Here is a 24,300-nt window from a genome sequence, read left to right on the forward strand (position 1 = left end):
TGCCATTCCTACATCCCATCTGTTAACTCTTGCTATAGACAGAAACATCCCTTTTCGGCTACCCCTTTAGCTAAGGCCCAGGGGTGAGAATATTGAAGAAATAAAAATGGACTGAGTGAGAATAAGATCAGAGAAACAGGGACAGGAGCAAAGATTTGGGGAGAAAAGACCAGATGATCACTATTCTCTCTACTGCCCAGTTGGAACAAGGCCATGTTTCCACTGCCAGTGGCAATTTACAAATGTGCTATAGAATATAAAAAGGTTAAAAAGCACTGACTCATACCAGTGATACTAAAATTTTTTGCCTAAGATGTTTGTTTTTTGCTTGACAAACTTTAATAGTTCGATTTTTTAAAATCTATTATCCAAAGCCAGTAAATCTTTCTTTACCTTTTCCAATGTCATTTTCTCTTTTGTTGTTATTCAGTCATGGCTGATTCTTCATGACCCCCATGGACCATACTGTCCATGGGGTTTTCTTAGTAGAGATACTGTATTTGCTGTCTCCTTCTCCAGTGGACTAAGGTGAACAAGGTTAAGTGACTTGCCTAAGGTCACACAGCTAGTAAGGATCTGAGCTCAGACTTGAATTCAGGTTTTCATGCCTCCAGGTCACTCCATATAGAATCACAGAATTTAAGAGTTACAAGGGCCCCTCAGAAGCCCTGTAGTTCAACCTAAACAGAAGTTCCTACTCCAGCAGTCCCAACAAATATTCATCAGGCCTGTGGTTGAAGACCTCCAATAATAGAGAATTTGCTTTCTCCCAAGACTGTCCCTTATACTTTTGGAAAAGTCTTATTTTTAGGAAATTCTTATAGAGTTGCAATGCTTACTATGTGCTAGGTGAGACAATCTCCTTCTTCAAGGAACTTGTTTTCTTCAGTTGGACATAGCATTGGACATAGACTGGGAACTTGGAATCAAAGCCTGATGATGTTAATGTGTTACCTGTGCAACCTTTTAGCAAGGTATTTCTTCTCTCTAGGTCTGTTTCTTCCTTTTACAAATGAGGAAGTTGTATTAGATCATCTCTCGAGCCTGTTGCTCTCTAAATTGTATAATCCTTCCATTCTGCTGAAGTCTCCTTCTCTTCTCCCTGCCCCCTGCGCCCACCAACCAATAATTACTCTCATTACCCACCAAAGGATGTTTTCTTTTTGTGCTTGGTAGACGTCCCAAAATGTAGCCTAAACTCACTTAGTCCTTTTGCTCTTCTTCTTCATGATCTATGCACAGATGGTTAGCTGATCTCGTAGCTGTATTTCCTTCTGTGGTGCAGATTCCAGCGCATCCCTGCCTCCCTATTCTGTATGACTTTTGTCCATGCCCTCTTACAACTTCATCACTGGGGTCTACCAATTGTGAGGTGAAGTAACCTAACCAAGGTGACTGGGTCAAGAAGTTTTGTAGATATTTCTTATTCAACTTTTATCACCACACCCACCATGATTAGAGCTAGCTAGTGGGGTAAATGAGGGGGAGGCTTCTAGCCCTTGGTATGCTTAGCACGGTGTCAGGCACATTTGTTGTTCACTCATTTCAGTCGTATGTGACTCTGATCCCATTTGGGGTTTTCTTGGCAAAGACACTGGAGTAGTTTGCCATTTCCTTCTCCAGATCATTTTATAGGTGAGGAAACTGAGGCAAACAGGGTTAAGACACTTGCCCAGGGTCACATAGCTAGTAATTGCCTGGAGACCAGGTTTGAATTCAGGTCTTCCTGACTTTAGTCCTGGCACCGTATTCACTGCGCCACCTACCTATCTTGGCACATAGCAAGAACTTACTTCTTGTTGATGTTCTCCGGTGTTATCCCTGGAACACCCAGGCTCAGTGACCTCCTGCTTTTAGCACTAGGCAGTAGGCCTTCTTTTTCATCCGTACTTTCTTTGATGACATTTTTTCCACCATTTCTTCTTCATAATTTCTTGTTTGTGAAGTTTACAGTCTACTCACATTCGTTACCCAGCAATAACAGTAGCTAGTATTTATGCAGTTCTTTGCATATGTTGTCTCATTTGATCCACACACTAACCTTCAGAAGTAGGTACTATGATCTTCCCTCTCCTCCCTCCCATTTTACAACAAATGAGAAAGCTGAGATTGGAAGAATTTGAGCGATTTTCCTAAGGGCCCACAACTGGTGAGCGCAGCTAATAAGCATCCAAAGCCAGATTGCACCTTGCTGATTCCAGGCTGTCACCTACCCACCCTAGCTGATTTTCATTTCTGCAGAGACTATAAATGTACAGTCATTAAACTTAGATTGTAATTCTTCCTCTCCCTCCAAAAATGAATAAAAAATAAATATGGAGGCAATTCATGGTACTGTAATTTAACTCTTTGATTTTTGACTATAACTGAGTACTTAAGCAGTGGGGTGATGAGTGTTCTAGGAAGGCATGTGTTGAATAAACATAAGTGAGCAGCTGGAAGGGGGAGTTGAGGTGAACTTGCCTCTCCTGGATTATGGATCTCTTTGTTTTGAATGGAAAGTTCTTTAGAAATATTTTGACTTTCAAAGTGAAGAGTTTTATTTTTTATTTTTAGTACAGGTCAATATTCATGTCAGTCATGGTTTCCTGGTGATTTTTCAAGTGTCTGAGGCTGAAGAATCATGAAATAATTGCTCAATATAGATTATTCAGTGGGTTATTTTTCATGCTGCTTGAATACAATATTTTATTTTCATTTCAATGCCTGAGGTTGTTTTCATATTGCTTTTTAAAGGGCAGAGTTGACTCCGGCTTTTTTTGATTTGTGTGTAAGAGGCAAGATGTCAGAGTGAAAAGAGGATTGGGTTTGAAATCATCCTAGAGTTCTAGTTCCAGCACCGAAGTTCATCACCTTTGACCACTGGCTTCTTTTTAAGCCTCAGTTTCCTCATCTGTAAAAAGTTTACTAATCTATGTACTAAAGGCCAGCATGGCATAGTGAATGAATCTTGGAATCAGGAAGGCCTGAGTCAAGTCCACTTCTGCCACATCCTAACTTTGCGATCCTAGGCAAGTCACTTACTTTCAGTGCCCAGGGTATCTCTCTAAGACAATAAATTGCAGGACAGGTGCTGGCCTGCATTGATAGAGTGAGTTTCCTCACCAGAAACTTTCTTAAATCAATGGTCTGGGAGAAAAAAATACATATGGGAGGAAGGGAATAAGCATTTATATAGCACTGCCAGACACTGTGCTAAACACCTTTCAGTATCATCTCATTCAATCCTCACAACAAACTCCGCAAGGTAGAAGCTATTATCCCCATTTTACAGTTGAGAAACGGAGGCAAACAGAGTTTAAATGACTTGCCTAGGGTCACACAGCCAGGAAGTGTCTGAGGCTGGATTTGAACTCAGGTTTTCCTGACTCCAGGCCCGGCTCTATCACTTTCCTCATACTAGTACATGTACACGTAATACAAGTAAGTCATGCCTCCCAGAGTATGTATATGCTAAAATGCTATATAAATTTGTGTTGTTTGGGGTTATTAGTTTTGGGTTCTTTATATTCTGATTTTATTGAATATAATTAACTGCCAAATGATTTGGGAGAAACAATGCGGTACAGAGAAGAGAGCACTGTATTTGGAATCAAAAGACCTTCAATTCCAGGGCTCGCTGTGACCCCTGAAAAGCAGGGCAAATAACATTAGCCCTACTTATCTGTAAAAAGGAGATAGTAAGAGTTGTACTAGCTAGCTACTTCATAGCATTACTGTGAGAATCCAGCAACATAAATACATTCTGTAAACCCTACAAATAGAAGTTGTAATTAATTTATATTTTCAGGTTTTCCTCCTGTAAATGTCCATATATCTTTCCTTCCAGACTGATTTTGCTCGATTTAGTGGAACTAACGTGGAAACAGACTTTGTGGAGGTGCCTTCCCAAATGCTTGAGAACTGGGTGTGGGACAAGGATTCCCTCCGACGCCTCTCAAAGCACTATAAAGATGGGAACCCTATAACAGATGATCTCCTTGAAAAACTTGTTGCTTCTCGGCTGGTCAACACAGGTATGACTGGAAAGGCTAGGGGGGAAAAAAGAAAGTGGAATACTTGAGTGCAAAATTCTGATCTGCCCTTCAGTTTCTTCCTTCTTAAGACCGCTTTGCCCATTAGTGATAATGGGAGATAATTTTACTGTAGTAAAGAAGCTTTGTGAATAAGTCTAAAGGGAGTTTGGTAGCCTTTACATGCTGAAATACTCTTTCAAAGAATTTGTAACTTGTTCTTAGTCTTCAGGGAAGATGATTATCTCTTTTGTAATCAGTATTGGGAATCTGTGATCTTAGCATGTTGGAAAGAATGTACACTCCTCCTTTGTCAAAATCTTGCCTCCCTCTTCCCCCTTCTTGTTCTGTTAGGTCTTTTGACCCTCCGCCAGATTGTATTGAGCAAAGTTGATCAAGCTCTCCACACTGATGCATCATTGGACTCCTCGAAGGAATATGCCAAATACTGTTCAGAGATTCTAGGCATTTCAGCTACCCCAGGTATGTAAATAGAAATATTTTTTTTAGTTATTTTTTTTTCTGTGCAGCCTAGGGTATGTATGCTCTTAACTCTGCTGGGGAAGATAGTCAAGTCAAGCCAAGAAGCATTTATTAAGTGCTTATTATTATTCCCGACACTTTGCTAAGCAGTGGGGATGCAAAGAAAAGCAAAAACAGTCCCTGCCCTCAAGAAGCTTACAACCTAACAGGAGGAAACATGCAGACAACTATATAGAAACAAGATATGTGCAGGATAAATTGGAGATCTCAGAGGGGAGGCACTAATGCAAAGGAAGACTGGGAAAGACTTCTTATCAAAAGCAATATTTTAGCTGAGACTTGAGGGAAACCAGGAAACAGAAGAGGAGGGAGAGAATTCGAGGAATGGGGGATAGCCAGCGAAAATGCAAAGTTGGGAGATGCAGTGTCTTATATGAGGACCAGCATATGGTGGGAGACTAAGATAAGAGAAGGAAAGTATGATATAAAGTAGGAAAGGGCTTTAAAAGACAGAGAGGGGATTTGATATTTAATTCTGGGGGCAATTGGGAGCCAGTGATGACCTAGTCTCATTTGTCTTTTTTAAAAATTTCTGCAAGGTCATAATTACTTCCAATAAGTACAAGGGTACTTCCAAGATACCTTGTCAAAATTGCTTGAAACTGTGCTTTTTCAGGGGACAGCCTCCTGAAACACCATTATTGCAATAAGGCAAGAGTCAGAGTCAGAGGGGTGGGAAGGCACCCCTGCCTCCTGGGGGCTCACCTGTATAATGATCGCTCCCTTCCTCTTTAGGAGTTGGAAGGAAGGGCACAGATCCTTCTACAGGGCCACAGATTCCAAAAGGCTGAAACAAAAAATTAAGCAAAATTTGACCTAACTTATTTCAAGTTTAATGGACTGGCAGAGTCTTTTTACCTCACTAGCCACGCCTAATCTGAGAATTGATGGGTATAGTGGTGTAAGGTGAATAAGAAATATCAACCCAACTCTCTGACCTTGATCACGTCACTTAACCTCTGTGGTCCTCAGTTTCTTCGCAAGGGAGTTTGACCAGATGGCCTCTGAGGTCCTTTCTAGCTCTGTGTTCCCTGTGAGATAATAAGCCAGGACAGTGATACTCATGAAGGAAATATTTATTGAAGTGATTCAGCCACATATAAAGACAGAAGAGAGATTAGAGTAAGCAGATAGAATCAGTCATCTAACTTATATGACTATTAACAGGGCAGTTTTGTGCCTTGGGTCACTGTTATTCCCATTGTAGTTAGAGAAGCTATTCACAGTTTTGTGGTAGAAATTAGTAAATTTAATTAGTGAGACATTTTTGATAACTCTTAAATGAAAGGCACCCATTTAAGTGGTTGTTATCCTAAAACCCAATTGTAGTCCTGAGATATTTAATGCCCATGTTACTATTTAAAATATAAAGAGATGGGACAGGAGTATGATTAATAGGCATTATAGAGACAGATGAGTGTCTGAAGGAAGAGAGAAGAACAAGGAGCTTGGAAACATCCAAAGGGTGTGGGCAGGGCCTCTGAAACTATTGTTAGACATTCCTGAACTAAAAGCCGAAACCAGCTCTAAGCTGGGGCCTAAGATAAGAGAGTCGTTTGTAAACACCTTGGCCAAAGGCAATGATCCAAGCCTTACTATTGGGGAAGTAAGAGCCACCGGAGGTCCCCCCCCCCACCCAACCACCTTTAGCGTGGAAACTTTAGCCACTGAGAGTCTCTTAACTGTTCACTTCATTCATGACATTGATTTGCCTTTATGTTTCTTTTAAGGTACAAACATGCCAGCAACCTTTGGACACTTGGCAGGAGGCTATGATGCCCAGTATTATGGATACTTGTGGAGTGAAGTGTTTTCCATGGACATATTTTATAGCTGTTTTAAAAAAGAAGGGATTATGAATCCAGAGGTAGAATATTTGCTTTTTTTTTCCTTCTTAGGTTAGTATCTCAGGTCCTTTCCTTCCCTCCCACTATAAGTACTGAAACCATGGGTGTACCTAGATTTTAGAGGATTATAATAGTTTATATCTCTTTCCAGCCCTCTGCATCTCTGTAAATCACGCATACTTAGTAATATATTGAGAGGTAGAAGTGATTAAATCCAATTCCATAAGGTTTTTTTTTAATACCAACTGCATTTTCTTGCTCATTAACATTCCAATATGTTGCATAATTAAAAATTCAAAGCTTTGTTGACAGCACTTGAGCATTATAGTTGCTTGTTTTGACATGTGCTCTGCTGTGTTTTTGCTTTATGGGAGCTGGGGAGAGGAAGGGAAGCTCCTTCCTGATCCAAATGATTTCCTTGGGTTTTGATATTGTGTGCAGGCTTTTGCTGGACTCTTTCTGTGGGAGGTACCTATTCTCAGCTGCTGGTGCCCCTTACTTGGGGCTTACTCAGTTACAGGAATGCTTTTCAGTAACCCAAGTTGATTCTTTAACCTGAGCCTTTTCTTTCACAGCACAGTGAATAGTCTACCATGTGGCCACCAGCCAAAGACTCCTTAGTTACAGCTCTACATCCTGCCCTATTGAAGTTTCACCTGGCACCGTGTTTGCCATTGCTAATAGTTTCTATAGTGTAGTCCTGGACTCCTGTGGTTTGAAGCAGTGGTCAGAAGAATAGCTAGCTAAAGTGAGGCTTCTCAAGTCCTTCCTGTCCTTAGCCTTTCCGGCGTGGAAGCACACTGCCTTCCACGTGCTAGATGCTCAATAAGCATTTGTCTAGTGGATCTGAGAGTATTGTTCCCCCATTCTGACTGAAACCTAAACCTTCCACCTCTCCTGCATCCCACACCAACTTCATCCAGGACTTCTCATGCCTAGAACCTTACCATTTGGACCCCCTGTCCAACTGGGACATTGATCAGCTCTTTTAACTGGAGCTTATTGACTCTCCAAACTTCTTTGTTCCTTAAATTTCACCCTCACCATCTGCTCTCTCTATTCTTGTTCACTGGGCTATGGGATATTCCCAGAAAAAAATCACAGGACCACATTGACCAAGCCCAGTACAAAGTCCTACTGTGTTCATTTCAGCTGGGCACCTGACTGACAATCCTGTCATGGTGATTGCTTACCTCAATGACTTTTCCATATGACTTTCCTTCTCTGTCTCTCCTATTTCTCCACTCTCATCAGATTGTTTTTTCCTCTTTACCAAGAAAGTTGAACTGCTTTCATCTTTCTTTCCTTCTCTTCCAACTCAAAATTTCTTTCTTTTTCACATCTCCTCCATGACTTTTTTTTTTTTTTGAGGAAATTAGGGTTAAGTGACTCGCCCAGGGTCACATAGCTAGTAAGTGTCCGAGGCTGGATTTGAACTCAAGTCCTCCTGACTCCAGGGCCCAGACCCTATCCATTGTACCACCTAGCTGCCTCTCCTCCATGACTTTTTTTTTCCTATCTTATGAATTCAATCTATTCTGCACTGGTTTTGTTTTTTTTTTTCTGCCTGCCTACAAATATCTTAGTCTTCATTATCTTGAAAAAACTTTTAGGTGATTCTGTTGCCTTCTCTAGCTGCCACCCTTATTTTCCTCACCCTTTTTGCAGCCAGACTTCTTGATCTATTCTGATTACATCTACTTCCTCTCCACTTATGCTTTCTTATACCCTGGCAATCTGGTTTCTTCTCTTTATTCCTAGTTGGCTCAGTGTGTAAAGTGCTAGAAAAGGAGTTAGAAAGACTTGAGTTCAAATCTGGCCTCAGGCACTTACCAGCTGTGTGACTCTGGGCAAGTCATTTAACCTCATTTGCCTCAGTTTCCTCAGCTGTAAAATGGGGGTCATAATAGCACCTACCTCCAGGGTTGTTGTGAGGATCAGATAAGATTGTAGCTTTAAAACACGTAGTGCAGTGCTTGGCACATAGTAGGCACTTGATATGTACTTGTTTCCTTTCCTTCCTTCCCACCAAAACATCTCCATTAAAGATAGCCAATGACAACCTAGTCATGAGATCCACCGACTTCTTCTCAAGCCTCACCCTCCTTGACTTCCTTACAGCACTGACCACTGTTATTGAAGACTGACTCCTGAGGAACTTTGGCCTTTCTTGGTTTCTATGGCAATGTTACTGCACTAAAATGATTTTCACTCTTTCCAACTGTTCTTTGGTGGAGCCGGCAGAAATTTTAGAAATCGTTTGGTTCCAGTGCCTCGTTATATAGGTGAGGAAACAGAGAGCTTCTGAGAAGTAAATAGTAAGAAGTGGCAGCAAGGTGGCACAGTGCGTAGAGCATGGGCCCCTGAGTCAGGAGGACCTCAGTTCAAAGGCGACCTCAGATGCTTGACGCATGGACTAGCTGCGTGACCTTGGGCAAGTCACTTAACCCCAATTGCCCTGCCAAAAAAAAAAAAAAAAAGAGAAGTAAATAGTAAGAAACAGCTGTGGTCTATCTTCCTCTCCAGTGTAGACATTCCCCAAGGTCCATGTCCTCCCATGGTCCCACCAGCTTCTTGTTCATCATATAAAAAAATCAAAATGATCTTTTCCTGAAAACAGCTCTTTCTTCCCTTCTCCCAATCCCCTAAGCTTGAAACCATAAAATTATATTCTACCTCCCCCCTCCCTTGCCCCCAGTACTAATGAGTGGCCGAGTCTTATCGTTGTGTCTGCCTTCATGACCTCTCTTTCCTCCTCCCCGCCACTTCATGTTGGAGCCTCGTCACCTTACTAACATAATTCTGTAGCCATTGGCGTCCCTGTCCCAGATTCTCCCTATTCCATTTCAAATTAATGATGATGATAGCTAACATTTATATAGCGCTTACTCTGTTCTGGGCACGGTGCTAAGCACTTTATAATTATGATGTCATTTGGTCCTCACAACAGCCCCAGGAGGTAGGTGCTATTAGGATCCCCATTTTACAGATGAGGCAACAGAGCTTAAGTGACTTTTCTAAGTCATACAGCTAGAAAAGTGTCTGAGGCCAGATTTGAACTCGGGTCTTCCAGCTTTCTATCCACTGGGTCACTAGCTGCCTCTGTACTGTTTTGTACTACCATCAAATGTATCTTTTTAGGGGTAGATAGGTGGCGCAGAGAGTAGAGCATGGGCCCTGGAGTCAGAAGGACCTGAGTTCAAATCCGGCCTCAGATACTTAACGTACTAGCTGTGTGACCTTGGGGAAGTCACTTAACCCCAATTGCCCTGCCTTCCCTCTCAAAAAAAAATGTATCTTCTTAAGTCACCACTCTGATTATGTCCTGGTTAAAAAAAAAAAATCCTTCCTAGTCATTCATTTACCTGTAGTTCAGTTCAATAATGGATTAGACCAACCCTGCCCTCGAATTGCTTATAGTCTTGTAGTAGGGAATAAGTCATGTCCACAAATAAATGGAATATGTAGACTAAAGAGAATACAAAATAGACTATGAAAGTCTAAGGTACAAAAAAAAAGTACTATGAAAGTTCACAGGATAGGGAGAGATGACTTGTAACTGGGACAAGGTATCGTGGAGAAAGTGTCATTTGAATTTAATCTTAAAGAGTGGTTTAGATTCCAATAGATGGAAATGTGGGTGGAGATTATTGTAGTCCTAGGGAACTGTGCAAACAAAGGCAGAGCAGTAGAAAAGTTAGTAAGTAGATCAGTATGGCTAGGCTAAAGGGTACATAAAGTAATCATATGACATAAATCTGGGGGGAAACAAACCTCAACTTTTTTCATAGCTAGTATTTAGGGCCTTCCATAATCTGGCCCCAAACTGCCTTTCTAGCAATTATCTTCTTTTATTAATTCCCTTTAGGAACTTTATGCTTTAGCCAGACTGATATATTTGCAATTATACACACACACACACACACACACACACACACACACACACCCCTTCCTTTTCCACTTTGCCCATGTCATTTACTGTGTCTGAAATGCCCCCTCCCATATCTTCAGCTATCGGAATTTTAGCCATGCTTCAAGACCCAACTCAAATGCTTCATCGTTGTCCTTAAAACGTTCCCTCATCACCCCAATCAGAAATGAGCTCTTGCTCCTCTGAAGCTTATTTATGTCATTTGTGTGGCACTTATTTTATTGACTGGTTTGTTTTTTATTTATATGTATGTATGTCTCATCTCCAATACTGGATTATAAGGTCATTGAGGGCAAGTACTGAATCTTTTATATCTTTATGTTCCCCACTGTGCTTGCACATAAATGAGTATTTCTTGAATGAATGAATGATTTAATTTGGAAAAAGTCTGGTTGGGTTTATTTTCTCTTATTTTCACTGGAGAGATCAGTTCTAAATTTTTTGTGAGCTTGAAATAGACTTTATCCTCTATCAATAGGACTGAAATACACCAAGATAGGCTTAATTATGATGTCCACACCTCTTCTAATAAGTCCAAAATGGCTTCCTTGAAACACTTGGGATACTACCTACCCTTCTATACATCTTCTCAGTCTTCTCCTCCATGCTCCCATTCATCTTACCAACATCTCAGTGGCTTCCCTCAGCTCAGATTTTTTTTTTTACTTTACCAGAGAACTATATGCTTAAGGATCAGCCAAATGATGGATAACTCCAGAGTTCTATGGCTGTCTTTGTCCTCTATGTATTGCCACATTGGCCTTGTTCTCAAACTCTCTAGTTGGCCACTAACCAAATTATGTTTAACATAGATTTAGGAATGCTACAGAGTTGGATTTCTAGAAGTCAAGCAGGCATGATGACCAATCCACCCATACTCCAATATTTCAAGGTCCAATGAACAGGAAGCTGATGGAAGGTAGCATGAAGCCATTTACTTGAATAGAGTCAAAACAATAGGTAGCTTCCCCAAAATTCTGTATTTCAGCAGTATAGTGCAGATTAAAAACCTTCATGCCATGTCATTTTTCTTAACCACTTCCCTCTGATACTGTTTTCCTTCCTGTCAGTTGCTCTGGGCTACCCTTCTTGTGACTTTGCCACTCTTATGATATTTCAGTTCTTTCTCCCCTGTTCTCATAGCATCAATTACACTGGTGCCATGAGAGCTTAGAGCAAATGATCCACTCCTCGGACAGATCATACGTAGATCCATGCACGTTTAATCCAGAAGGAGCTTTAGAGGTCATGTTAGTAAAAGTCTTTCATTTCCAGAGCTAGGAATTAAAGCCAGCAGGAGCAGACGCTGGACCAGTTTTTCAAAGAGACACAGGGGAATCTGTTGACAAGCACCTATAAGCTAAATCATCAAATCACTTAGTTTTGAAAGAATTTATTTTTGAGGTAAACATTGAGTTAGGAAAACCAAATGTTCTTTCTAGAAGTTTTAAAAAATAATAATTTGGAACCTGTTCTCTACAGGCTTAAAAACTTTTTTAAACAACTGTGTTGTATTGTGAAGAATAAAGGCAGATATGTCGTTCAGACCAATAGAAAACATGGATGCTTATTCTGTATCACAGGCGTAAAATGCTATGATAGGTAATTACCTCAGAGAAAGGGAGATTTAACAGAGATTGTTTGAGATTTGATATTTTATTCCTTTTAAAATCCTGATTTTTCCTAGACACGTACCTCTGTCATCAGGTTGCAAATCAGACTCTTTTGAAAGGTTACCTGTGTCTTATGTAAAGGAATACATTAAGAGCTTCTACTTAACACTCTTAGTACAGGCAGGGTAGTTTAGTGGATAAGGAGCTGGCCTTGGAGTCAGAAAGATCTGGGTTCGAGTGCTGCCTCTGATATACACTGGCTGTGTGACTCTGGACAAGTCACTTAACCTCTGTTTGCCTTAATCCACTGGAGAAGGAACTCCAGTGGAGAATACACTCCAGTATCTTTGCCAAGAAAACCCCATGGACTGTATGGGCCACAGGGTCACCAAGAGTTGGACATGACAGAAGGACTGAACAACAACAAATGGATGAATGGGTAGGGAGGTATATCTAGACAGAAGGATCTGTGCACACACATTTATTTTCCCACCTTTCAGATCATTCTTTTTCAGATTCACAAGATATGTATATACATAGTTGTATATATTTGGATAAGGGACTAAATGTGTAATTTCATTAATATGGGAAACTCCAGGATGAGGGAGCTTCTGCCAGTGCAGGTCCATACCTTCTCTGCAACTTGTAGCCTTAGCAAGTTGCCCAGGGCACTGAGAAGTTAAATGTCTTGCACAGCAACATAGGAATATGTTTTGCATGATTTTACATGTATAATTAATATCGTATTGTTTGCCTTCTTAATGGATGGTGGAGGGGTTTGAGGAAGGGAGAAAATTTGGAACTCAAGATTTTTTTAAAGAGAAGGTTAAAAAATAATGATTTGGGGGTTTTTTTAAAATTAGTTTATTTTTAGTTTTCAATATTCACTTCCATAAGTTTTAAATTTTCTCTGCCTCCCTACCCCCTCCCACCCCAAGATGGCCTGCAATCTGATATAGGCTCTACATATACATTCCTATTAAATATACTTTCACATTAGTCATGTTGAATAGAAGAATTATAATGAATGGGAGAAACCATGAGAAAGAAAATGAAACAAAACAAAAAAAGAAAATAGTCTGCTTCACTCTGTACTCAGACTCCATAGTTCTTTCTCTGGATGTGGATGGCATTTTCCATTAAATAATGATTTTTTTTTTAAAGAAAGAATTGTCTTGTCCAGGATCACACAGCTATTATGCCACCAAGACAGAGGCAAGATTTAAACCCATGTCTTTCTATCTCCAAAGCCAGCCAGTATACACTATGCGTCATTGCCTCTCATACAAATATGTATATGTACATGTGCATATGTATGTATACATATAATATATACATACCCACATACATTTGTATATGCACACACATTAGGAAGCACCATAGTGAGACTCAAGTTTGAGGTCCACTGTCAGACTTAAAACTCTCTCTCATTTTAGAGCTATGCCTAGTTCACCTACAGTCCGTTTCTTGGGTTTCTTTTCATGGAGAAAATTTGTACTCCAGCTCTTTTATTAGTTTTTAAGATTGGGAGATGACCGGGAAAGTCATCTTGTCATCCAAGAGTTAAGTTGCCTCCTTCAGAGGCTGCTTGGGGTGGTAGATTCTGATATGGCTGCAGTTTTCTGAAGGATGTCTTTTAGATACACTAGATGTGGTTGCAAAAAACAAGCCCCTCATCCTGGAGTTGGCAGAGTAAAAACAAACACCTTCACTAGGACTATTTATATTTATGGTCAACTTCGTTATGGAAAAATTTTCAAGTGGACAACGAACATTCTCAATTCAAGGGCAATTGTATGTTTTGCCAGAATTATTTTCTTTTCCTTCCATTTTGAGGAATTGCTTCACTCTGCTGTCTTTAACAATGAAGAGGAAGTAGGACTTGAGTGACTCTTCCAAAAGCATCTTGGAGGAGGCTCAGTATAAAGAATGCTTTTATTTTAATTTGTGATTCCATACAGAGGTAAAATGATCTTATACACAAGCTTAGACACACACAGAGACAAGAAGAATTTAGCGTTGACATTAGGGAAAAAAATGATCTCACTGTCAAGGTCTTGGTATAGTAGAATCCATTTTAGGGTCCTTCATACTTTGGAATCTTAGATAAAACTGCACCTGGAAGGAGTTCCTAAGCGCGTTGTGGATTTTCCTCTTCTGGAGATCATTGAAGACAAGCCAGATTCTTTTCCGTCTAGGATGCCTAGGTGTGGTTCTTCCTTGTGAATTACTGGTCCTCTTCCCAACATCTCATGGATCTTCTCTTGTCTCCTTTTTTATCGCCTTCTCTCCCAGCCCCCATCTCAGAATTCTTTAAGTACTTGGCCTGACTTTAAGAGAAAAGGGAAGGGAAGTGAAAATGACTTATTGAGCATTTCAATTATAGATTCAACCAATCAATGAGCATTCATTAAGTGCTCACTTGGTTCCAGAAACTGTGCCAAGGATACAATGAAAAAGTGAAAACAGTCCCTGCCTTCAAGGAACTTACATTCTAATGAAAGAGATAACCATACAAGACGCATAAAAGATATTTACCGAATACCGAGAAGGAAGCCTTCCAGGGGAAGGGAGACCAAGAAAGCCTTTTTTTTTTCAGTAGGTAGCATAGAAGGTAAGTCTTGAAGGAGGCTGGGGATTCTTAGAGACAGAGGGGATTAGGGAGACTGTTCCAGGTATGGGAGGCAGCCAATACAAAGACAAAAGAGTGCACTCCACTGTGAATAAACTGTAAAGTGCATGGAGAATAGTAATATCAAAAACTAGAAAGATAGTTGGGTCCAAGTTTTGAAGAGTTTTAACTGTGAAACACAGGAATTCATATTCCTGTAGTTAAGAGGGAGACACTAGAATTTATTGAGTGGGGGTATGCCAAGGTGATATCACTATGGTGGCCATGAATTGAAGTGAAGAGAGACTCAAGGCATCGATTCCAGATAGGAGGCTACTGTAACAGATGAAATGAGATGATGAAGGTAGTGGAAATGTGACTGAAGAATGGGACATGTATATGAGAGATGGTGTGGAGAAAGAAACAAGATTTATAACTAATAGCACCTTCTAAGTCAAGGTTTCTTAACCTGTATGCCAGGATTTTCCAGTGCCCCCCGAAAGTCACACGTTTTGTTTCTCTTTTGTCTCTACCCTCTTAATGAGAATGTTGACTTTTGAGATTTGCCTTAGGCAGGGGAGATCTACAGCCTCTTTCTTTCTCCTTGATTCTTCACCTTTCTTTTTCTTATTGTCAAACTAACCTTTTCAAAATTCCTCCCCCTTAAAAAAAAAACCAGGGGGTAGGGAATTGGGGAGCATTTTGTTGGCAAGTTGGGAAAGGACAGGTGTGTTCTAGGCAAGGTGTGTTGTGTGTGTGTGTCCTCATCCTCCATTAGAACTCCTGGTGTTTTTCCTGGAATTAATAATAGCTGTAGAAGGAAGTGTCAGCTGTGGGCGTATCTATACCTCAGCCTGCTTAAGTGGCAAAGGAGATTTGTAAATAAAGTAGAAACTTCCCTGTGTTTTAGCCCCCCATACATTATTCAGTTAATTTATGATTATTCATAACTTTATAGATTTAAAACTGGAAAGGACCTTGGAAAGCCATCAAGTCTGACCCCTTCACTTTACAGATAGGGAAACTGAGGCACAGAGAGATTAAATAACTTACCTAGGATCACACAGCTAGTGTCTGAAGCCGGATTTGAACCCAGGTCTTCCTGACTCTAAGTCTAATATATCCCGTACACTGTGCTGTTTCTCATTTTGCCCTGCTGTTAGTAATTTATTGTCCCAACCCCAAAGAGTAGTTATGCAAAGACCTCTTCCCTTACTCCTTTGCAGAGGTAGAGTTCCGTAGATGTGGTAGATGGCACAAAACATCAGAATTTTCTGTGTATTGACTTTTGCTAATTTTTTTCCTCTTCCTTTTAAAAAAAAAAGTCTTTGTTATAAAGGATAGCTCTCTGGGAGTAGGGAGGAGAAAGAGATACAGGGGAGAGCTATATGACCTAAAGACAAAAGAGATCACCACTGAAGATCTATTGAAATATATATATATATATATATATATATATATATATATATATATATATGTGTGTGTGTGTGTGTGTAGTGTGTATGTGTGTATATGTGTGTATATATGTATATATATGTATATACATATATACATATATGTGTGTGTGTATACATACACATACATATATATTCATATATTTAATGTCCCCAAGCACATATACTAAACTCCAGTGAATCTGTGATCTACATCACCGAATTTTTCTCCAGTGATTCAAACCACAACACTAAGTCCAGTTATATTTCTGCTCTAGAGTCTGCTGAACTCCCTGTCTGTCCTACAAGCCCTGCCCTCTCCTAGCCAAGGGGCTTTTTTTCACTCCTTTTCCCCAATAGAATATGAGCTTTTTGAGGGAAATGACTACTGAGCTTTTGCCTGGCACATAGTAAGTGCTTGATAAATGCTTGTTGACCAACAGTCTACCCAGGCCTTCCTGTCCTTGGTCATTCCAGTTCATTTGTTCCCCTAAATTCACCACAAGAGATCCACCTAGTATGCTTGAGGACCTTCCTCACTTTCTTTTAACATCTGTTGTGCCCATAACCCCATATCCAGGGTTTATGCCTTATCATCACCATGTGACTAGTTTATCTTTTTACTCATATTTCTTTGATGACAACTTTATACCTCTCTCCTTTAAGAATTCTGTGCAATATATGGCAGCCTGCTTCACATTTAATACAGGCTTTTCCATTGCCCTGGGGGTGATATAATAGGTTGAGCTTCAGAGGACAGTGTTTTAGGATTCACAGACATACAACAATACCAGAAGTTGGTGTTAAAAAATTGGGCCTTTGTTTCAGGAAAAAGCTTGAGATAACTTAAACAACTTTGCATAGTCCCAAAGGCAATCCAGCCCACTCCTCCTCTTGTTCAATTCTAGGCTTAATCCATTGTCCACATGTGGTCTCTTTTCCAGACATATATAAAATGCTATGGTGTCTGTCCAAGACACTTATATGCACATATATACAGTGATGGATACATATGGTAGTTTGTCCATTTGACTGCTATTTATGGTCTGAATAATAAATATTTTTCATAGGCTTGGTTTTTCCTGTGTGGATAAGCCAAACTCCTTTGAGTGATTATGGATCTCCTTAGCACAATTTGGGTTTATAATTGGATAACATATATATATAATTTATAAATGGACCTGGCACGCTATGGTCCCCTGGGTCATGAAGAGTCAGACAGCTGAACAACAACATTTTCTCCTTCATTAGAATAATTTAAATGCCTCATCCTCCCTATTTGTTGTTCTTCAAGAAAGTATTACCTTTGCCATTGTTTATTAAAAAAAAATGGAGATGGAGATTATTTCTACACATGTGCTAATAAAAACACCTACTGTCCCACTTCTAGCTTTACTTAAAAGAACATTAGTATTTTCAAGAGAATCTCAAGTAAAAGAGATGGGTAACCAACCTCAGGAGAGACCCAAGGCTTTAGAAAACATCAACACTGGGGAGAACTTATGCAATCTCTGAAAGTCACAAGGATTCTAGTATTAAAGGCCATACACATATGATTTAATATCAACCCCATTTTACTATATTGCTAGTAAGAAGCTTCAGTGAATGAACAAACAATAGGGATATAAAATATGAAAAATTGGGAAAGCACTCAGTCTCTCCATTTGCTGAAAGTGTTTATTGGTTTATGGGAGCTTGGTTCACTGGTGCTAGTAATATTAGCTGCAGAACCATTTCATTCATTGGGCTGAAGAATGTTGCCACTGAGCCCACAATTATTTGGACTTCCCTCTTTTATTTGTATTGAAGAAAAAAGTTCCCTGACTATACCATATTTATTCCTTTATCTTAGAAATGACCAGTACCTTATGGAATAATTACCAGTAGTAATTATTTAAATTTCTGATTCACTTTAATTTTAAAAATGTATTTAGTGTCTCCTATTTACCAGCTGTTCAGTCTTTTTTTTAGCCATGTCTGACTCTTCATGACCCCATTTGGGGTTTTTTTGGCAGAGATGCTGAAGTGGTTTGTCATTTCCTTCTCCAGCTCATTTTACAGATGAGGAAACTGAGTTTTCTATTTATCAGATACCCCGATAAGTGCTCAGGATGCAAAACCAAAAAGAAAATAGCCTTTCAAGGAGATTACAGGGTCAACTGGTTTCAAGAAGTGGGGAAGTGGGGTCTGCTCTTGTCCCACATTTAAGCAGCTCTAGCCCATGGACATAATGGACCAGCCCCAGACAAAGGCTCCTGCCTCCTCTCCATCCAGGATCTGTTTGGCTCCATTCACTCACCCTGAGAGCCTGGTGCTTTCCTAAAGCACAAGAATTCACTTAACCCTTTTAAGAAAAACAAGATCCTGTTACCACAAGGACTCCAAGTTTCTTCTCAAAACCTCATTGTGAAGGAAATGAAACTATTAAGAGACCATTGCACTGTAATTCAGGAAATTGAATCAACTTGTTTGGAGCTGGTAGGCAGTGAAAGGCTTGAGCTGTATTAAACCACATAGTGTGAGCGTGAGCAGTGCCCGACTCCAAGATGAGTCATGAGCTGCCCCATCACAACACTGCCACTTAATCTTACAGTCTGTGCCTGTCATTTAGTAGCTAAATGAGTGTCGAGTCACTGGATAAGGTCCATATTTTCTGTTCCTCTACTTCCAGCAAGAACCAGCTTTTCTTTTCTTACCCCACCCTTCTAAAAGTACAAATAACAACTCTTCCAGTATGCCCCGATTCTTTTTCAAGACTCTCCACTGGATATTGCAGATAGGAACTTCGCTGGAGATTAGCCCCCCTGGTGGACTCAAGGTCATTGGTTTGCAAGTGCTGCTGGGGGAGAGGTAGTAAGGAATATCATTTTGTCACAGTCAGCCTGGTCTACTGAAATCCCACCTTTTACTGGAAGCTTTCCCCAACCCCTCTTAATTCTAGTGCCTTCCTTCTGTTAATTATTTACTATTTATCCTGTATTTAGTTTGCTTTGTATTTATTGTTGGTATATTGGCCACATAATGAGAAGACAGGACTCATTGGAAAAGACCCCAATTTTGGGAAAGATTAAAGGTAAAAGGAGAAGAGAATGGCAGAGGATGAGATGGATAGATAGTGTCATAGAAGTAATGAACATGAGCTTGGACAGACTTTGGGAGCTAGTAGAGAATAGGACCTGGCATGCTATGGTCCCCTGGGTCATGAAGAGTCAGACATAGCAGAACATTTTCTCCTTCATTAGATTGTAAGCTCCTTGAGGGCAGGGATTGTCTTTTGCTTCTTTCTGTATACCCAGAGCTTAGCACAGTGTCTAGCACATAGTAGCCACTTAATAAATGTTTATTGATTGACTTGATAGTAGAAGGAACTCTGATCTTAGAGTCAAAAGACTTGGATTCTAGTCCCAGCTCTTAGATTTAACATCCGTCTTAGACATGTCATTTAACTTCCCTGGGCCTCAGTGCCCTCCTCTAAAGAATCGGGACAAAGTCACTTGTACTGTCTAACTCAGGTTATTGTGAGGAAAGTGCTCTGAGTCTGAAAATATTTATTAAGCTCCTACCATGTGCCAGAACTGGGGATGACAAAAAAAAAAGAAAAGAAAAGGCATAAGACAGCCCCTGCCCTCAAGGAGCTCACAATGGGGAAGTTAACATGTAAAAATAAGCTGGAAAGGGAAAGTGGAGCAAGGTCACCTGTGGGGGCATGATGTAGTCATGAAACCTGGATGGGAAATGATCAGAGGAGATGTGAACTTCTGAGTTTGATTTCATCTTGCAGAATGATGAGTTTTTGGAGCTGATGACATACAGGAAAGTAACTGGCTGGGAAAATGATGTTGAGAATTCCCTGGGTACCATCCTTAAATAGTGGCTCTTTAACATTAAAGTGCTAAATAAACATGATATGGGCACACACATATGTTATTACCAGGACACAGGTCTCTTCCCATCTGCTATCCAAATGGACTGTGGCTCCTCTAACCCTTGAGGAGTTGGAGTATTGACTTTCAGGGTGATCTCTTCCTCCTCCTCCCTTTTCACTGCTTATTATCTCATTATTTAGCAGCCTGTGATGAAAGGCATAGGTCAAATGTAAGAAAAGGAAAGAAACATAAGGGTCAAAGGTGTAGCTCGTGGCTAAGGTCCATAGTTTTGACTTGGTGTGCCTTGGTACAAGATGAATACGTCTAGCTATGACCAGAATAGGCATCTCCATATCTCATACCTTACTTTTTAGATGATGTATGACACATTATTATTTCAGGACAGATATTCCAACGCTCCTTTCATCATCTTTTTCACTGATTTCTCCTCATGCCTAAAATACTCTCCTTCCTCATCTCTGCCTCCTGACTCCCTTCCAATCCCAGCTAAAACCCCATTTTCTACAAAAAAGCCTTTTCCAATCTTCCTTAATGCCAGGGCCTTCCCTCTATTGATTATCTCCAATTTATCTTAACTATACCTTGTTTGTACATAGTTATTCCACATGTTGTGTCTCCCCATTAGACTGTGAGCTCCTTGACAGAAAGATTCTCTTTTTCCTTTCTTTGTATCCTTAGCACTTAGCACAGTGCCTGGCACATGTTGTTATAATTTTTCAGTCATGTCTGACTCTTTGTGACCCCATTTGGGTTTGTTTCTTTTTTTGGTAGAGATACTGAGGTGGTTTCCTTCTCCAGCTCATTTTACAGATGAGGGAACTAAGGCAAACAGGGTTAAGTGACTTGCCCCGGGTCACACAGCTAGGAAGTGTCCAAGGCCAGATTTGAACTCAGGAAGATGAATCTTCCTGACTCCAGACCTGGCGCTCTATCCACTGTGCCACCTAGCTGCCCAACTATGTGCCTGGTACACATAGTAGGCACTTAATAAATCTTTATTGATTATCTGCTTGTAAAGCAAGGAAAAGAATGAGGTAAAGCACATTTGTCACCAATGCCTCTTATCCAGCAATGAAAGATTTGTTTCAGGAGAAAATCAAGAGAGTCAAATGAGGGGTAGAGGAAATCTGTTGATTTCATGTATCCATCTTCCCTATTCCATATTAGTGTGTTTGGTGCCACTGCTACTTCTCTCATGGTTATTACTCAGAATCATGTGTGTGTCAGAAGTTCATGCTGCTTTAGTCACTAGCAATTCTCTAGCTCATCTTTTAGTCCTCTTGACCCGAATAGATTTAGATCTTCCATTAAGGACTCTTTCCCACTCAGTCCTCTTTCCCTTCAGAAACTCCCTCCTTTGTGCACATGCGGTTGTCATCATAATCTGCCCTCAATTATATCTGCTTCATTACTCCCTAGTAGACAAATGATACCTGCTATGTTCATGCTGTTGTTGTTCAGTCATTCAGTTGTGTCTAACTCTTTGTGACCTTATGGACCACACTGTCCATGGGGTTTTCTTGGCAAAGATACAGGAGTAGCATGGCCATTTCCTTCTCCAGTGGTTTGTGTTCATATAGATGCATAAAATACAGAGAGTCCCTAAAGTAAAATTTAGGATGTCTAGATAGAGAGACAGTGTCATACATTTGAATCCTAGGCTCCCAAGCCAAACTTTGTGAAGGGCCCAGCTACAAGGGACCTTTCTCTGTTTGGGCCCCAAGCCCAGTAGGAGCTTCTTGCAGTTCAGCATCTTCCAAAAAAGTAACAGCAGTACCTCTAGATCACTAGAACCCTTGTGGGCAGCAACCTTTCCCTTTGCTTTCTCTTAGAGCTAGAGCTAGTAGTTTGAGGGAACAGCTGAGAGTGGAGAAAATTTACATTATACTGAAATTGCAGTTCTGCTTGCCTGAGGATACTAAACATGAACATGCCAGATATTCCTTTTTAATATTTTCCATCCTCACACCCGAAGGCTAGCTTCTGCGACTCCAAGGAGTCAGATTGTTGAGCAGAGAGAGGACTAAAGAAGAACAATTGACTCTGCTCTCCAGAAAAGTACTAAGAAAAATCTCCTAAGCAGTTCTATTCCAGGGAGAAGAGAAAATCCAGCCAGAAGTTCCTTTCTTTCCACTTCTATCTCTTCCCCCTCCCCCTACCAACTTTTAAAAACCTATATATAGAGTTGGAAAATTGGTATAAACATGAACTCTCAGACATAATGTTTTATTTTATTAGGTTGGAATGAAATACAGAAACCTTATCCTGAAGCCTGGGGGATCACAGGACGGCATGGACATGCTCCGAAGGTTCTTGAAACGTGAGCCAAACCAAAAGGCATTCCTAATAAGTAAAGGACTGCACACTCTGTAAAACTGGGAATCTTTTGTAGCAGTCATGTCTCCAAGACAAATTGATGTTTCTTGGTGTTTTGGGACATTAAAACAGGAGAGGATATCACACTGGCAAATATGTAGAGTTCTGTTGGTCTCATTTTATTTAAAAAGCACAAACTTAACCACTGAATTCTCCACTCCCCCCCCCCCAAATGTAATTGTAGAAACAACCCATTAGAAAATAATCATAGTTAGAAAAATATCATTTAAGTACATCTGCAAACTTCTTTTTATAAAAATTTCATAAGATTTATAATTTGTTTTTTATTGTAATCTAGGTAGTGTACATGTGAGAAACCTGACAATTTTTTAATTGAAATTAATGTACATTGTTCAACAGTTAATTTAATCCATTCTTAAATTTTGAAGTTTTGTACATGTGGTTTTTGTGAATACAAATGAATTTTCACATAATTCTCTTATGTTGTAAATATTTCCTTGGGGCTTTGAATCAACTTTGACTGGATGTTTACCAGTAACAGAGATATGGCCATTATCTTGACGATCATTCAGAGCCAAAAGTATCTGCCTTGGTGACATATTAGTCACCCTTGCACACCAGACCTCATCTTTTCCAACTTTCTGCTCCACTTGTTTGGATTCTGTGCTGTGATTTGGGTTTGGCCACAACTTAGATCCCCTCATCTCTTCCCCCACCCCTCACTTTTTCTCCCTTTTTGTCTGAATTTATTTCAGTCAGGATATGCCAGGTAATACTTGAGTTATGTCACCTTGGGCCAAATATAGATCACAAACTCACGTCCAAGGTGTCTTTGCCAAACTGCTATAACACGAGATTTGTAATCTTGTGCTATGGTTGTCAAAGCAGCAGCAAGTCCAAATCAGTTTTTCTCGAATAAGAGGAGGTGGTAAGGGACCTACTCTAAGAAACCCTGCAGTGTGGCAGATGGACCTATCCTGATTTAAGTGTGGTAGAAGGAGGAAAATAGTGTCAAGGTAAAGATTTCAAGAGCCCTAGAGGAGGAAGAAAAGCAATGGGCCAAAAAGTTTGAGAACTACTGCTCCAGTGCTGTCCTTTTGTACACAAACATTTAGGAGAGAAATCAGATAAGCTTTAAAAATCTGTCTTATCTCTTTATTTTTATCACCACTCTTTAAGGTCTTTCCTTTGGTCACCTTTATCCAAGTCCTAATTCTCCATCACATTTACAGGCACACAGTACTTTTTTCCTATACCCAAAGGAAAGATATCCATCCAAAGACATCCATGATATCTCTGATTCTTGATTGGAAAGTGAATATGAACTCATAGCACACATTCTCTCCACTGGGTACTGTGCAGAGATTCAAGACTGGACTTGCAATCTAATCAGCTAGATGAGCTCTTGGGGTCATTCCCCTCAGCTACTTATGATAGAAGCTCCCATGGAAAGAGTACTAGATTTGGAGGCATAAACCCAGAGGACCTGGATTCAAATTCTGCCTCTGCTACTTCCTGTGGCTGACTCATTTAATGTCTCTGGGCCTCAGTTCATCGTTTGTGAGATGAAGGGTTTGGACCAAATGGACTTTTGAGGTCCCTCCCAGTTCTAAATCTAAGATGCTTTGATCCTATGAACTAACATTAAAATATGATATTTGTTCCAACTGCTTCCCCACCTGGACTGAGGAGTTAGTTATCCTCCTGGCTCAGGACAAAAATGAGCAATAACCCCCTTTGTCCTTCAATCCCAATGTTACCTACTCACATGAAAGAAAAATTCCTATCAAGAAACATAGAAGAGCAAATGTTGCAGAGCTCCAGGAGACAGTAACAGGTCTGTTAAAGGCAAGCTAAGGCCTTTCTTTCCACCGCAGAGAGACAGCCAGAGTACCAAAGTTTGCACCACCACCCCCCCCCCCCCCCCCCCCCCCCCCCCGCCAAGCCTTTTTGCCACAGCTTGGGATTTCCCGGTATCCTTTTTTTTACATTTCAGTTGAAAACACTCTGCACTCCTTTCTGTTCTCAAATGTATTTCCCCTCTGCTTTGTTTTTTAATTAACATCATTGAATGTTACATTATTT

At 40.3% G+C, this 24,300-nt stretch overlaps 1 protein-coding gene across 2 annotated transcripts in view; it reads left to right on the plus strand.

Annotated features, from left to right (window-relative positions):
- Positions 1 to 22,451, plus strand: part of NLN (neurolysin) — a 126,425-nt gene extending 103,974 nt beyond the window's left edge. For both annotated transcript variants that reach the window (XM_036762058.1, XM_036762052.1), the window contains exons 10-13: positions 3,830 to 4,016; positions 4,368 to 4,496; positions 6,287 to 6,423; positions 22,117 to 22,451. In XM_036762058.1, the coding sequence (XP_036617953.1) occupies positions 3,830 to 4,016; positions 4,368 to 4,496; positions 6,287 to 6,423; positions 22,117 to 22,251 (588 nt within the window). In that variant the 3' untranslated portion in view covers positions 22,252 to 22,451. The remainder of the gene's footprint in view (positions 1 to 3,829; positions 4,017 to 4,367; positions 4,497 to 6,286; positions 6,424 to 22,116) is intronic.
- The last annotated feature ends 1,849 nt before the right edge of the window (positions 22,452 to 24,300 follow it).

Source organism: Trichosurus vulpecula, chromosome 1 (assembly GCF_011100635.1).
Source record: "Trichosurus vulpecula isolate mTriVul1 chromosome 1, mTriVul1.pri, whole genome shotgun sequence".
Classification (NCBI taxonomy): Eukaryota; Metazoa; Chordata; class Mammalia; order Diprotodontia; family Phalangeridae; genus Trichosurus; species Trichosurus vulpecula.